The sequence below is a fragment of the Gnatocerus cornutus genome, chromosome 6 (genome assembly GCF_029298725.1).
Source record: "Gnatocerus cornutus isolate USDA-ARS CGAHR chromosome 6, icGnaCorn1.1, whole genome shotgun sequence".
Lineage (NCBI taxonomy): Eukaryota > Metazoa > Arthropoda > Insecta > Coleoptera > Tenebrionidae > Gnatocerus > Gnatocerus cornutus.
In genome coordinates this window covers 16,816,810-16,832,562 of record NC_142238.1, presented here as the reverse complement: position 1 = coordinate 16,832,562, position 15,753 = coordinate 16,816,810, and the positions used below count along the sequence as shown (strand labels likewise).

Sequence of the window (15,753 nt, the reverse complement as noted above, 5' to 3'; positions counted from 1 at the left end):
TCTGCAGGAAAAATTGCCTTTACAACGTGCTCACCCCAGACAACTAGATTTAAATATTGTCTTACGAATTACTATAATCTAAAAAAAATTATTTCCAACTTTAAATAAACGTCAAAATGCGTGCTCAGTCTTAAGTAAACTGCTAATAAATGGAATAACTTAAAATAAGATTTAGATACGAAACAACAATTCTTAAATAAACAAAACGTGCCAACAAAAACGTGCATTGTGTTTAAATTTACCCATTATTGACATAAAATGTTCCTCTCAGTAACAAAAAAGTGACCCTAAAGACGCCATGGCCGACAAAAAGCCCGAAAATGAAAGAGACCCCGCACCGGAAACGGGTAAGCCAACTAAAAATCCTCCAAAATCTCGAACCCACTTGTAGATTTCGAACACGCAATAACCCAAACAAAGTTCGGCTTGTTCAACTTCCTCCTATTTTTGGTGGCCATCCCCTCAGTCTTCGCCTCGCAAGCTGAAGTCTCGGCGTTGTCTTTCGTGTTCCCTGCAGCTCAGTGTGATCTAAACTTGTCACTAAACGACAGAGGGCTGTTAAACGCCATCACTTACATAGGTTTGTAGTGTCTAATCCTCCAAAGAAGTTTAACAGTTCTGTAGGGATGATCATCACGTGCTTTGTTTGGGGGTCCCTGACCGACATCTTCGGGCGTCGAAGAATCTTGATAATTTCGCACGCCATTGACTGCCTCTTTGTGATTATGGCGACTTTTGCTCCCAGCGTCTCCGTGTTGATCGCGGTGAAGTTTCTAGGGGGCGCTGTGTAAGAAATCCAAGATTTTTAAAGACAGTTTTTGAGGGGTTGTCGTAGGATAAACGGCCCTGCTATGGCTTTAGCCCCCTACATGTCGGAGTTCCACGCCACGAACTACAGGTCAAGAATCCCACTAATCATCGGTTTGACTTACAGTCTGGGCAACATTTACTTACCACTTCTGGCGTGGGCGATTTTGCGGATAGATATCGAACTAAATATCTTCAACGTTTTTGGTAGAACCCCCAGGTAACCACCAGCGAATTACCGGTAATTTTCAGACTTCCACGCGTGGAATCTCTTCTTGTTCATTTGCTCCTTACCTGCGTTTATCAGTGGGGTGGGTTTCTTCCTCTTACCCGAAAGTCCCAAGTACCTAATGTCTAAAGGTGAGAATGAAGAAGCGCTGAAGATCTTCTCCAAAGTGTTTCATTGCAACACTGGGAAACCCCTTGAGGAGTTTCCGGTGAAGAAGTTACAACACGACCAACAAATCAACGCGCAGAAAATGACGGTCAAGCAGGCGTGGATACAACTATCCCCCTTATTCTCATCGAGATACCGAACAAAATTAGTACTCGTTTGTTTGTTGCAACTCTTTTGGATGATGACGTAAGTTTTGGGGTCAAGGTTTCACCACCTGCAGGGTTGTATTTCAGCGTCAACTCTCTTCGCCTGTGGTTGCCGGAGATCTTCCAGATAATCAACGATTACGAATTTGGCCGAGACGGTCCTGTGTCGTTTTGTCAGATTCTGAACGCACTCAATCCGTCGAGTTATGATGACGATGTGCAGTGTTCCATGGTGGTGACAGGGGTACCAACAGATTTCGCTAACTAAAGTCGCTGCTTTTAGAACTTCGACAATTCCTCTGTTTATGTAAACTCCGTGATTGTGGCTGTTAGTACAGTAGTCGGCTACCTCACTGCGGCTTTCTGTGTCAACAAAGTTGGGAAAAAACGAATTCTAAGTAAGACGACACGTCAATTAATAAATGGAATTAATTCTCTTGTAGTTATATCTAATTTGGTCAGCGCGTTTTCAATAGGCTCTGTGTTCTTCGCCCCCAACTCCACCATAGCTTTGGTTTTGATCTGCATTTATATAGCATCAGCATGCGTTTGTATCGACGTGGTGATCATCTTCGTCGTGGATCTGTTTCCGACGCAACTGCGGTAAGAAGTGTTTTCTCGAAAAATTGTTAAAATTACAAAAAAGTGTTGCAGAGCCTCAGCGCTGTCTTTAGCTCTGATGTGTGGTCGAATCGGATCAGTGCTTGGGAACATGACTCTTCCGATTCTTCTTCAAATTGGCTGTGCTGCGTTGTTTTCTACTTTGGGATGCGTGGCGATTGGTAGGCATGATTTGGTTACTAAATGTTGCAATGGTGGTACGTGATTTGGGGTACAAAAGACGATCGTGGCAATGAAATGTGACGAAATTCGGTTTGTTTATTACCGATTTTGGTCACAGTGGTGCCAACCTTGGCTAATTAAGTAAAAAAATAACAGCAAGGGTGGCGTTGAAAACGTCACTTGTCAGTTGTAGTTGTTTCTTAAATCATGATATTAATAGTTCATAGCCGCCTTTGATAAAGAACCGATCATAAACACGTTGTACTATGTAATTTGGTCCAACGAGTCAGATTTTGAGATTTTTTTTTAAAAAAACAGTACTCGCTTCGCTCGCATTTGATCATTTGTATCCAAGCAGGTTTGTTTTTACTATATTTTAAAACTATACAGCTCTAATAATTTGGTCCATCAAGCCGGAACTTAAAAAATGCGGAATTTGGGGTAAAAATCAGTGCTCGCTGCGCTCGCACTTGATCATTTTTAAGTCAATTTCTGTTTAAGTCAAAAACTTTGACAGTTACAATTTTTCTTATTACAGGAGCCACCACTTTCGCTGTGTTTCTTCCTAACACGGACCAAAAAGCGTTGAAATAAAGTTTTTTTTAACAATATATATTTACATTTATTTACAACAATAAAAGTCCCTAAATTGTAAATTAAACCTAATTAGGTTCGGCAGGAGGAAAATATTCGTCAGCATAAAAATCAGTTACTTCGTTCAGAGTTTCGCCGTGGTTAACAATGTACTCATTATATCTGTCAAAAAAAGATGAGTTAAACTTAGAAATCAAGTAGGTAACGACGTTTCTCAGGTTGGCACGCCTGTTACAAACTTATTTTATACAATATCACCAACATATCACTACGTCATCGCCTGCTTGATTTACTAACTACTTTATGGGAAAATAGAAGGTAAAATGGTCACGTGGGTGATTAAAACTCCTCCAACGGAATGTGTTACTGCCTTTATTACCCACCTCTACCCTACTTCCCGGCGTGTATCAAGCAGGCGATGCCACGCCAACTTCATTAAAAAATTCTTATCTAAAATATGAATTGCGTTACGTCGAGTCGAATATCTTAGATTCTGGGTTGGCTAACCTGTAAAAAAAAATCTTCCCATATTCAAACGACGAAATCATGATAGCACACGCGGGGGCGACTTTCACAATGCGTGGAACTAATCCCGCAAACAACCCCCTGTAACCATTATGGGTGTAAATCCGCCGAAAAATTTGTAGAGTGGACGTCGTCCTCTGCGGTTGATCCGTATAAATGGTCTTTTCCCCGATTTCGATCTGTTGGTGCGTTTTCACCACGTCAAAGGGAATCGTGACGAAGGCGGCCACCTGCGGAGGTAATTTAGAGGGTTGGATGGAGGTGGAGAACTTACAGATCCTGCAAACGCGCCGGAGAAGAAACTAACTCCGAGACTCGGCACCTCAGAGCCGAAGGTGGATTTGGCGTTTTCGTAACACGTCCAGTAGATGGCGGAGAAAGGGACGTCGCGACATAGGGTGGGGAAGAGGCCCTTCCAGAGCCCCCGGTAGCCGTTTTGTTGCACCAGGATCTTGAGGGATTCTCTAATTTCTGCAGATAAACATGTAAAAAAGGAGAGATTGGAATGGGGATCCCTCGCACCTGCGTATGAAATATGTGTGGATTGCATCTTAGTCCTAATTAATTCTAAGGGGCAAACTACAGTAACAGCAAAGACTCGAGCCGTCGCCCCTGCCAGCAAAGGAATCCAAGTCGGTTGCACCTCCTTAGTCCTCGCCCCCCTGTTATGAATCTCTTTGAATTTTAACCTCAGCTGCTCGTACGTGACGAAATATAAAATCGTAGTTGGAAGCGCTAGGACTAGAGTGGGCCCCAAACCGCTCCACAACGAAGACAGCCCCTCATTCCTCGTAATCTTAATAAAAGCGTCCTAAAACCACAAATTACCAACACGGAAACGTGAAATCTCCCTACCATAGTCCCGTTGAAGTGCCCCGGCCGTTGAAACCAGTACTTCTGCCCATTAGTGGGGCCACAACCACAAAAATGGTCCATAAGTCCATTGCAGTATAAATAACATCGGTTGTTAACTTTCTCGGACAGTTTCTGTTGGGCTTGGAGGCGAATTTTAACCACATCCAAGGGGGTTACTACAAATTCACTTTTAAAACGTGAAAAACGAAAAAAGACTCTTACCGAGAAGTGAGGTTAGGATCGCCCCGGTGCATGAAGCGGCGGCTTGTTGGAGCGGGGTAATTCGGTATTGGGGGTCTTCGAAGGCCATTTTATGCGGGTTTCATCGCTTTTCGGATTGATAACACGAAGAAACTCGTTTATGAAGTAGTAAATAACATTGAACCATGTGATTTTGACAGATGACAGAATTTGAATTTGATAACTCGAGTGCGAATTCCACTGGACTTGTTTAAAACGTCATCGATTTTCATTTTTGATTTTCTCGGAAAATCTTTGAGATTCTGAAAAACTGACTACAGAAATGGATTTGAGAGGGCCAAATTATGTTGACCACGTGTATCAAGACACCAATGCTTCCCCCACACTTCAAACCGAAGCATCAAATTTGAATCAAAACATTAAAAAACCTTTTTTTTTATTTAACACCAGTACAAAACAAATTGTAACTAACTCCTAGTCTTCTTCTTGAAAAATGCCTTCACTGCAGCGCCTTCAAGTCAGTATTCGGAAGCAAACACGACAGAAACCCGCAAACTGAAACTCAAGCGTAATGACCACATTAACTCACTCCTATCTCTTACGAATGATAACAGATCCCACTGAGAAAAACGGGGGTGCACACCCCAGTTGCAATAAAGTTGGAAAAACTAAATTCCCCATCATAGCTCCAGATCGCCCTACCATCATCGTCAACGAAATGGTCATTGTTCTTAAAGTGGTAGGAAACAAATCGACAACCACCGCAAGAACCACGTTAATACTGATACTACCAAGAGATATAAACAGCGCTGATAAGACCACAGTGGTTGTGGTGTTCTGCGCGAAGTAAATCGACATGGCGCAGAGACCTGCCACCACCCCCAAAGTATCTACAAACAGAAGAATTAGAGTGTTAGTCGCCATTACTTATCATTACTTAGAAGTCGTTTCTTTCCCAGCGCGTTGATCAAAATCCCCGCTAAAATATAACCGCCAACACTAACAACAGCGACGATGATCGAATTGATGTAGACGAAGTCATTGTTGAGATTAACTTCACACTGACTACTGTTAGAAGGCCGGATTTGGTCCAACATCGTACATAAACTCGCCGTTTCGTTGCTATAGAACTGGTAGTCATTCATGGCTTGGAAAATCTGCGGCAACCACAAGCGCAGCGTGTTCAGGCTCATCATTATCAGCATCTGCATCAGACAGACCAAGAGGATCTTGTGGAGGTGTGGGGGGAAAAACAGGGGTTTGATCTGTTGCCACCCTTCTTTGATCGCCTGGGTTTTGGTTCGGTTGGCGGTGACTTTTCCTCCATGGTCTCCGGTGTTAAGGGTGGTTTCCTCCACCAGTTGTGCGATCTGGTAGGTGCGTCAAGATTGAGCAAAAAAATTTTAAACATATGCCATCATTTTGTGTTAATTTTGTGCTAACTTTTGCTGCAATTTCCAAATTCTGTGCTCTTTTCGTCTTTGAGTTATTTCAAAAAACGTACAGAAAATGAAGGCAACCCAAAATACAGATTTCAACAAATTTTCTTTGAAGAAGCGTCAAGTTTGAGCATCAAGCATCAGAAAATACATTAAGTACTAGAAATGTCCAAAAGTTTCTATTAACACTTGAAACTCTGGAAGTTTTAAAGTTACAACATTCAAATTTGACAGTTTAATTAATTGTGTTTAATGACAGAATTTTAGACCACGAATCAAAGGTTCTAGAAAAAATCGACTATCGAACTTTGAGCTTTTGATAACATTTGATTAACGTAAAATGAGGCAAAAAAAAGAATGGCGCAAACTGCATCTCAATATCTCAAACAGTTTCCGAGATATTTAACATTAAAAATTAGAAAAAATGAGGAAAAATGAAAATCAACTTTCCGAAATTTTGAGCGGCCATAACTCAGTTATTTGTTGTCGAATCTTAAATTAAATCCTAGATTTGGAATCTGCGGAAAATTCTGCGTACACTGATGTAAATAACTTAAGTTTACTATCAAAAATTAGCGAGATATCGATATCAAAAATCTGGCATAGTTTTAGTCGTGAATTTTTGCGGAAATTTGCAAATTTTGACTGTAGAAAAATCAAAGAACTATTTCTTATGTAAAAAATCTCGAGAAAAACGATGGTGCAAACCGCATCTCAATATCTGAAATAGTTTCAGAGATATCGAGCGCGAATTGCTTTGAACCTTCAAAAATTTGGCCCTATGGCGACAACCCAAAAACTCAAACGACCATAACTCAGTTATTTATTGTCGAAAATTGAAAATTCTCATGGTTTTGGATTTAGCGTGATATTCTGCGTAAAATGAGCCCAGATTTGTTGAGTTTGCTTAATAAATAAACGAGGCATTGGCCAAAAACTGTTTTGAAGATGTCAATTTAGGGTGATTTTCAATCAATGTTTTCAAAATAAAAACGATGTTTAATAGCTTTGAATTATACATCAATCGAAAGAGGAGCTCGAAATCTATCTACTGACTAAATTTGAGATCGATCGGACAAATAGTTTACAAGCTATGGCCAAAAATAAAAAAAATCAAAAATTTTTATCGATTGAGTCGGAATTTTTTTTTGCGAAAAATCGACTATCGAATTTTGAGCTTTTGATAACATTTTCTAACGTAAAATGAGCCGAGAAAAACAATGGCGCAAACCGCATCTTAATATCTCAAACAGTTTCCGAGATATTTAACTTTAAAAATTACGAAAAATGAGGAAAAATGAAAATCAACTTTCCGAAACTTTGATCGGCCATACCTCAGTTATTTGTTGTCGAATCTGAATTTCAATCCCAGATTTAGAATCTGCGAAAAATTCTGCGTACACTGATGTATAATAACTCAAGTTTCCTCCAAAAATAAGCGAGATATCGCTATCAGAAATTTGGCATTGTTTTAGCCATGAATTTTTGTAAAAAACTGCAAAATTTCGACTTTTGGAAAATCTAAAAACTATTTTTTATGTAAAAAATTGCGAGAAAAACGATGGCGCAAACCGCATCTCAATATCTGAAATAGTTTCAGAGATATCGAGCGCGAATTGTTTTGAACCTTCAAAAATTTGGCCCTCTGGGGACAACCCAAAAACTCAAACGACCATAACTCAGTTATTTATTGTCGAAAATTGAAAATTCTCATGGTTTTGGATTTAGCGTGATATTCTGCGTAAAATGAGCCCAGATTTGTTGAGTTTGCTTAATAAATAAACGAGGCATTGGTCAAAAACGGTTTTGAAGATGTCAATTTAGGGTGATTTTCAATCAATGTTTTCAAAATAAAAACGATGTTAAATAGCTTTGAATTATACATCAATCGAAAGAGGAGCTCGAAATCTATCTACTGACTAAATTTGAGATCGATCGGACAAATAGTTTACAAGCTATGGCCAAAAATAAAAAAAATCAAAAATTTTTATCGATTGAGTCGGAATTTTTTTTTGCGAAAAATCGACAATCGAATTTTGAGCTTTTGATAACATTTTCTAACGTAAAATGAGCCGAGAAAAACAATGGCGCAAACCGCATCTTAATATCTCAAACAGTTTCCGAGATATTTAACTTTAAAAATTACGAAAAATGAGGAAAAATGAAAATCAACTTTCTGAAACTTTGATCGGCCATAACTCAGTTATTTGTTGTCGAATCTTAATTTAAATCCTAGATTTGGAATCTGCGAAAAATTCTGCGTACACTGATGTATAATAACTCAAGTTTCCTCCAAAAATAAGCGAGATATCGCTATCAGAAATTTGGCATTGTTTTAGCCATGAATTTTTGTAAAAAACTGCAAATTTCGACATTTGGAAAATCTAAAAACTATTTTTTATGTAAAAAATTGCGAGAAAAACGATGGCGCAAACCGCATCTCGATATCTGTAATAGTTTCCGAGATATCGAGCACGAATTGTTTTGAACCTTCAAAAATTTGGCCCTCCGGCGACAACCCAAAAATTCAAACGGCCATAACTCAGTTATTTGTTGACAAAAATGAAAAATTCTTGCGGCTTTGGATTCAGCGTGACATTCTGCGTAAAAATTTGTTGAGTTTGCGTAATAAATAAACGAGGCATTGTCCAAAAACTGTTTTAATTACGATACGTGTTTGAAATTTTTTTGCGATGTATGATACTCAAACTCTCTTAAACTATGGAGACACGTTGGGGGTGGTGGCGACTTACCGGAAACGTCTCCGGCGGGTTTCCCGTGTTAAACCTATAGACTTGTTTGAAGACTTCCAACGCCTTGTCGTTTCTTCCTGTTGTCATCAAGAACTTCGGACTTTCCGGCATAAAAATAAACGCAATTGAGCTGATGATAGCCGGAAAGGCACAAATGCAGAGGTAGAGGTTCCAGGAGTGGAATTCTAAACAAACCAGTTAAAATGTTTGATCGCGACATTACCTCTATCTTATTTACCCACACTATCATTAAGCGCTTTGTAATTTATATTTAATGGTAAGATTCCCCATGCTAACACTGGAAGAATCACGTTTCCCAAGCTGAAGACGATCCCGAGCATCATCTGGATCCTAGCTCGATGCCGCGCGCAATGGAACTCCGACAGATAAGTGGTAAGAGCCGCAAAGGGGCCGTTGATACTAAAACTCAACAATACCAAGAAACTCTGGGAATGAAAATACCCACATGAAGCCCCCTAAGAACTTCGCCACGGCCAACAGAGCGAAGCTCTGCGAGAACGCGCTCATCAACACGAAGACCCCGTCGAGGAAGAGCCCCACAGACAGCAGCTTCTTGCGGCCGAGGGTGTCGCAGAGAAAGCCCCACACGAAAGCGCTCGACATCATCCCTGTAACTCCGTCAGTTCTTTGGTTTGGTGAAACGGGTCTTACCAATGTAGGTGATGGCGTTGAGGAAGCCTTTGTTGGCAAGGGTTAAGTTCAGGTCGCACTGCGCCGCGGGGAAGACGTAGGACATGGTGGTGGTCTCAAAAATGGAGCTCCAGCCGCTGGGGATGGAAATCAAGAGAAGAAGAATGTTGAATTTGCCGAATCCGGTGGCGCTTATGGCGCTTTCGAAGTCTGCGGGTTTGCCTGCACAAAGAAATGGTTTTAAACGTGTGGTTTCTGTCGCCCCCATGTTTCTATAGCGAGTGAATTAGTTTTAATTACTCGAGATTATATTGTGTCATGCGTTTTTAATTAAACTGGCGCGGAGAGATAACGACTTACTGCTTCCTTCTTCGGGTTTGTGGGGCTCCGACAAACTGTTTGATAACACGAAGATGTCATTGCTTTCTTGTTTTTCCATTTAAACACTTTTTTCTCTCTAAATTTGTCTTGATGACTTCTCGTGGAGCCGAGCGGTGGTTGAGTGGTGACGTCGCTTTGCGTCTCATCATTTTCACTGCCAAAATCTATTTAAAACAACCACGTGGTCTGATACTACTAATTAGTATAAAACGTAATAAATTGTTAAATTCTGTGATAAGAATTGGTCTTATCATTTATGTAAAGCATCATGTGTTTTGGTGATGTGACGTAATTTTTACAAGAATGGTGAAAAATGAGTGATGCTGGTGTAATCTGCAGTAAATAGATGAAGAGTTTTATGAGTGTTTCCTTGTCGGTTTCAGCGAATTGCTGCAAAGTTTAGTTGTGTAAAGTTTAAGGTCGTGTCAAGGGAAAATCTGAGTGTGATAAAATTCTCATTACATGATGATAATGTATCGAAACGATTCAACAAAGTCAATTAAACAACAACAGAAATTGTATTCTTGTATTTTGCGAAGAGAAACGAAGACACTTTTGATTGATTTGATTATAAAATTGATGTTGTTCTTCGTGTTATTTCAGTGGCTTCAAATCGGTGTTTGGAAGCAAAAGTGGTATTTTCTATTTCTCGTCATTATTTTTGCGATTTATTAATAAATTTGAACTTGTAGATGTAGCGCCATCTGTTAATCAAAATTGGCATGTATTTATTACAGGTGTCTAACGAAATTTTAATCGGCTATAACTCGCTTGTTTGTTGTTGGATATGAATTTTGAGCACGAGTTTGGAATCTGCGTGAAATTCTGCGTAAAATGAGCTACAATAACACAAGTTTGTTCTAAAAATAAGCGAAATATCGACCTCTGACACTTGATAAAAGCTCTTTGACAAAATCAAATTGTCGACTTACGATTGTAGGGTCAGAAATACGTTTGATTTTCTAACGTCACATATAAATATTTAAAACACAAAAATGCCAAATTCAGAGAAACTTTCTACTTTGTTCTAGTTGTAAAAAAAAACCTAACGTTTTTAGAATATAGATTGCAATTTTCGAAATAAAATCAGCGGGTAAATCAAGGTGAAGTTAGCTTTCGACGGCATCCAATGAGAGAACGCGGTAAAATTGAAGTAGCCAATGGCGTAACTGGATTTGTTAGGCCACCCAGCATGCACGCATCAATATTACTGGTTGCCTAACAATGACCAAAAACATTTTGGCGTTACGATTTTTTTTTTATTTACCCCATAGGCCCCAAGCCCTCTCATCATAATTATTGCAATAATCTTTTAATTCCACGTGGAGAAATTAATCCAACATCGATAAAATTCTGTATATTAGTTTGTTCTACATTTACCTAAACCGCGTTAAGTACTAAATCAGTTTTTGGGAGTATAATACATGGAGTCCAGGAACAACCTGGTGAAGTCTGTGACGATGGAGCGGTCCGGCAACTGCTGAGCAACCCCATAAATCGCCATCTTAAAAAAAACACAATCAACTTCAAGTAACATTCTCAAGGATTTTTATTACTTTTCCCTCCACCGGCACGTCGGGAGTCTTTAGAATCTCACTGAGGCTCTTCTGGATGTCTGCGAGAAACTTATCGGCCACTCCTTGTTGCGTGTGGACGTGCGTAACACAGATATGAATTCTAACAATAAAAGAATAAGTTACACTTATTTAAACCGACTTTAGCCGTACCCTGAAGGAAATTGCAACACGTTTAGATTCCACCCCAGGTCGTTGAGAGCAGTTCCAAGTCTATAAATGTCGAAGTCGTTGGAGCCCAACGCAATCACGCTGGTCACGGGCTGGCCGAAGATAAAAATCCCCTTCATTCGTTTCAGCCTGAAATTTAATTAGCTGAGAGTTAATTGGTTTTATTAAAGGAGTTTCGTACCCATTTTCGATGTATTTCGTGACGTAGATGATGTCTTTGGTGGCTTGGATGTAACCCTCTTTGCCGAAACTGAGCATGGCGGCCCAACACACGGCGATGTTGCCACCGGCTCTTGACCCCCCAACAGTTGGGGAGCCGTAGACGCCGCCCGGCCAGTCCGTGGTAACAGTGTACTGGTGGTGTCTAAATCTGAAATCGTTGAATTTTAAAATATTTGCGAGAATGAAGTTGAAGTTTTGAACGGGCATTACTCGGTTGTTTGTTGGGGGATGGAAATTTTAAGCACGGATTCGAAATCTGCGTGAAATTCTGCACAAAATGAGGCCCCATGACGCAAGTAGGCTCAATAAATAAGCGAGATATCGATAGAATTAGATTCAGAAATCAAACTTTTACATTTTTGAATAAGCGCCACCTAGCGGAATAACACCGAAGTTGTTAGTTCACGCGTTTTCTCAACAGATGGCTAAACTTTGTTTGGCTTTTTTTTCAAAATTCTGCGTAAAATGAACAAAATAACTCAAAAACAAGCGAGATATCGACCTTAGAAGTTTAACCCAACGTACTTGATGTCCCTGTAGAGTATCACAGACGACCCCTTCGGCGCGAACCCATACTTATGCGTATCGGCCGAAATACTCATAACTCCCGGGAGCTTAAAATCGCACATGGGCACCGGATATCCGGCATCCTCCATGAACGCAGTCAAAAAGCCCCCAAGACAAGAATCCACATGCACTGGCACGTTATACTTGACTCCCAAAGCGGAAATCTCCGTGATATCATCCATGGTACCGTAGGGGAAATTCGGCGCTGATCCCACCAACTAAAAAAACGATTTAATTGCGCGTTCCACCCATCAAAACAAAATCTACCATGATGGTATTACAATTGATGGCACGTCTCATCGCTTTTAAATTAACTTTGGTTGTGAGCGGGTCCACCGGAATCGTCCGGACTCTCAACCGCAGGTACTGCGCGGCTTTGTCAAAGGCAGAATGGGCAGTGATTGGGACGACGATTTCCGGTTTTTTGATCCCTTTGGCTTCGCGGGCGTAGTCTCGGAAGGCTTTGCAGGCCATGAGGATGGACTCAGTGCCCCCGCTGGTCATCTACCATGAAAAATAAATTAGTAATGTAAAAGGGAAGTAGTGAAGATGGCACTCACGGTGCCGCAGGTGTTCTCATCCCCATGGAAGAGATTGCACGCCATGCGCACCACCTCAGCCTCCATTTTGCAGAGGCCTGGGAAAAGATCAGGGTGGAGGGGGTTGGTGTAGGAGGTCAATCCGTAGACCTCGGTGATGAGTTTGATCAAATCTTTGTCGTGGTAGTAGACGGCGCCGGACACGCGGCCCCCTTTCCAATCGTAGTCTCCTAAAAAGGGAGATTTAAAGAGTCGTACCCAGTTCTAAGTGGAGAAGAAAGAACTGAACTGAAGGATTAGGGATTTTCCCCGAATCTAGGGAATTTTGAAGTGTTGTTTGATGTTTTGCAGAAATTGCGTTTATAAAATCAGCATTGTGTCGACCAATCAAAAAGTCGCATTTTAAATTCGGTGCCTACAGTACTTTAGGTGGTTAGTTATTTTTTCTTAATGTTGGACTAAATTAGCTTTGGAAATTTTGAGTTAACAAGATTGGCAACATTTGTTCTCCAGAATTTGACATTTGCTATTTTGACATGAAATTTGCTGTGTATTAAGGCTACCTAATTAATTAATTAGTTTTTCAAACCCAATTTATACATACATAACTTATAACTTATAACTGTATAACTTCACCATTCCAACATATGCAACAGGAACAAAATATACAAAAAAAATTCAACATTTTTTGTGACCTTGGTACCTTAACTATATGTAGAAAAATTCTCTGCAAGAAAAATGAAGTTTAGAGTCTGTCAAAGAAAATTCATGGCGTCTAGAGATTTTCTCGGGATTTTTTAGTTAGAATCTAGGGATAATTGAAATTTTGATCTGGCAACACTGCTTGAGAAATGTAAAAAATTACAGGTTTTTAGGTTAATTTTCATATTTTTTTTATACCTAGATTTAGATTCTTCCTAACTATCTCCAAGACTTCTTCAGATGTTAATCGTTTCTGTTGCAGTCTCTTGATGTAAGTCAAATGCTTCGTCTTCTCCACCGTGCTCCGCTCAAAACTCTCAGCAACGGTCTGTAATTCCGTATCGATTTTTTTCCTAATACTTGGAATAAGCTTCGCTAATTTAAAAACAGTCTTCTTAGCCCTTTGAATAACGCCTAAAATGAAGCAATGATGATAGGGACAAGGTTTAGGACAACTTACTTTCGTCCTGGTGAATAAAATCGTGCAACCATACAACCGCCAGGACTGTGGTTGTGGTCATTGTGACTATCTGCCATGGCTCTTTACCTGCCAAACTATTATTTATGGTTAGTTTAAGACCGGCAAAGGGCTGCAGGATTGTTTCCATGGCTAAAACTGCACACACTTATCAAAGTCCGTAAAAAACAACTTTATCAAGAAACTGATAAAAATAATCTGATAAAACCACTTTATTTACATAAAAAAAACACTTACTTTGATCGTCGTGGTGAAATAAAATCTATAGAATGACTCGCAAGCTTGGAATAAATTAACAAAAACATTTAAATATAAACATTTTTACTTGTCAAAAATATAGGTTAACTACGATGACATGTAAGGTTCGCGACGCAGCTAATGGGGTTCGCCAATCAAACGGTGGGAAAGTTCCACGTGGCCTGAAATACTGACGTTCTATTGGTTCAAAACTGGGTCTATTTTCAAAGTGTCCAGTACTTTGCTCTTGTTTTGTTAACCGAGGAAATTAAATAAAAACACGTGTGAAATAGTGAATAATTAAATTACGAATGGTTGATTTGACCTTGCCATCCGGGGAAAAATTAATGACTGGTGTGAAGCTAGTCAGCTTCGCAAAGGCAGAGCTAACTTCTACATTGAGCAAATGAAAATCTAAGTCGTTTTCTAAGGTAGAAAATTGCGAGAAAAACGATTTCGAAAACAGTTTCTTGATATTTGTCTTAATTACGAGCAAAATCGATTCCGGAACGCCAAAATTTTGGTTCTTTGGCGACAACTCAAAATTTCACATCGCTCTAATTTCCTTAACAAATAAACGAGATATCGACCGAAATACATTTTCAGAGGATGATTTTAGGGTTATTTTCAAGACGCTGTTTTGGAGCAAAAACTGCGTTTAGTATTACTGAATTCGAAAATTTTGGCGAATAATTCGAAGTCCAAGTGTGGCTCACTCTGGGGTGCAAAACCTAATTCTGACTCGCTTATTCGTGAAGCAATAACTACATAACTCGGTTATTTGTGGGTCGATCTCAACGAATTTAACGTTTTTGGATTCTGCGTGATATTTTGTGTAAAATGAACACAAATACGTTAAGATTGGTCGTTGTTTGGCAGTTTTCAAGTTTTTTTTTAGTTCTGATTTTGGAATTTCAACCAACCACATAGTGCGTTTAATTTGTGAGTAATAAAAAAGCTTAACTTGAGTTTTTGGTCGGGCGGAAATTCAATTTTATCCTCGACCTTGATGATTTTATAATTCAGAATTTCATCAATATTATACAAGGCGTTTATAAATGTTTCTAGCATCAAGGGTGGCTCTGGAATTCCTGTCGTGCACTACTTTGGCGCTTTGTTTACATAATGAATCTAACTATCTTGAAAATTATTTATAATGTTTCTTACGTCAACGACGTTTCAGTTCCGGTTTTGTGTCCAAATTTTTAATTTTCAGGTTTCAAACCACCAACTTCGTCTCAAAACTTACTTCGCGCTATGATTGAAGTTAACTACAAATGTCAGTTGAAAAATCTAAACCCACATTTATAATGAGCGCCAAATGTCTTTGACATTTCATAGCCACCCTTGATGCTAGAAACATTTATAAATACCTTATATACTTTTCGGTTAGAGAAAAAAAACATTTCATTTCGACGCAAATTATTTAAATAAAATTTCATCCCTTAAATAAGTACATCGTATTTTCGTTTAAACCATAGCTAATAAAAAAATCTTTTTGCCAGTTTCCTTAGAAAGTTCACTCTATTGTTTGTGCCAAATTTCAAGCTCGTATTTCAATAAATTAAAAAAGGTGTAGTTTTTCGGAAATTATCATGTCGCATATCAAACGTCGCAGATTGATTAGTACATTTCAAAAAGATATAATATGTTTATAGGTATTTTTACAATAGTTTAAGATTTTATTCAAGATTAAAAGAAAATGTCCCCATTTTTCATGCAAATTGAACT

General features: G+C 39.3%; 4 protein-coding genes across 5 annotated transcripts; 1 reads left to right on the top strand and 3 right to left on the bottom strand.

The window, feature by feature from the left end:
* The first annotated feature begins 298 nt into the window (after positions 1 to 298).
* LOC148173443 (synaptic vesicle glycoprotein 2B-like) lies at positions 299 to 2,746 on the top strand. The gene is made up of 10 exons (XM_088039882.1): positions 299 to 347; positions 380 to 580; positions 625 to 787; positions 836 to 1,014; positions 1,060 to 1,390; positions 1,438 to 1,582; positions 1,634 to 1,748; positions 1,794 to 1,953; positions 2,005 to 2,132; positions 2,672 to 2,746. Exons 1-10 carry the CDS (start codon positions 299 to 301, stop codon positions 2,725 to 2,727), a joined length of 1,527 nt encoding a protein of 508 aa, XP_087896008.1. The 3' UTR covers positions 2,728 to 2,746.
* A 13-nt stretch (positions 2,747 to 2,759) lies between these two features.
* LOC148173442 (solute carrier family 25 protein Shawn-like) lies at positions 2,760 to 4,590 on the bottom strand. 2 transcript variants are annotated; one of them, XM_088038222.1, is made up of 6 exons: positions 4,330 to 4,590; positions 4,108 to 4,283; positions 3,775 to 4,063; positions 3,527 to 3,723; positions 3,235 to 3,482; positions 2,760 to 2,889 (listed from the first exon to the last, which is right to left on the bottom strand). In XM_088038222.1, the coding sequence occupies exons 1-6, from the start codon at positions 4,415 to 4,417 to the stop codon at positions 2,796 to 2,798; spliced, it is 1,092 nt and encodes a 363-aa protein (XP_087894348.1). In that variant the 5' UTR covers positions 4,418 to 4,590; the 3' UTR covers positions 2,760 to 2,795. The 2 variants fall into 2 exon arrangements, with proteins under 2 accessions (XP_087894348.1, XP_087894347.1); XM_088038221.1 differs by lacking the exon at positions 2,760 to 2,889 and adding an exon at positions 3,084 to 3,177 and having other exon boundaries at positions 4,330 to 4,586.
* Positions 4,591 to 4,727: 137 nt separating this feature from the next.
* LOC148173441 (synaptic vesicle glycoprotein 2B-like) lies at positions 4,728 to 9,702 on the bottom strand. Its single transcript, XM_088038220.1, has 8 exons — positions 9,512 to 9,702; positions 9,173 to 9,373; positions 8,967 to 9,129; positions 8,739 to 8,920; positions 8,501 to 8,685; positions 5,246 to 5,678; positions 4,911 to 5,198; positions 4,728 to 4,863 (listed from the first exon to the last, which is right to left on the bottom strand). Exons 1-8 carry the CDS (start codon positions 9,588 to 9,590, stop codon positions 4,808 to 4,810), a joined length of 1,587 nt encoding a protein of 528 aa, XP_087894346.1. The 5' UTR covers positions 9,591 to 9,702; the 3' UTR covers positions 4,728 to 4,807.
* A 1,172-nt stretch (positions 9,703 to 10,874) lies between these two features.
* Positions 10,875 to 14,302, bottom strand: Sply (Sphingosine-1-phosphate lyase). The gene is made up of 10 exons (XM_088039380.1): positions 14,023 to 14,302; positions 13,768 to 13,923; positions 13,506 to 13,721; positions 12,627 to 12,835; positions 12,334 to 12,570; positions 12,025 to 12,284; positions 11,459 to 11,647; positions 11,260 to 11,406; positions 11,089 to 11,209; positions 10,875 to 11,036 (listed from the first exon to the last, which is right to left on the bottom strand). The coding sequence occupies exons 2-10, from the start codon at positions 13,913 to 13,915 to the stop codon at positions 10,935 to 10,937; spliced, it is 1,629 nt and encodes a 542-aa protein (XP_087895506.1). The 5' UTR covers positions 13,916 to 13,923; positions 14,023 to 14,302; the 3' UTR covers positions 10,875 to 10,934.
* Positions 14,303 to 15,753: the final 1,451 nt, after the last annotated feature.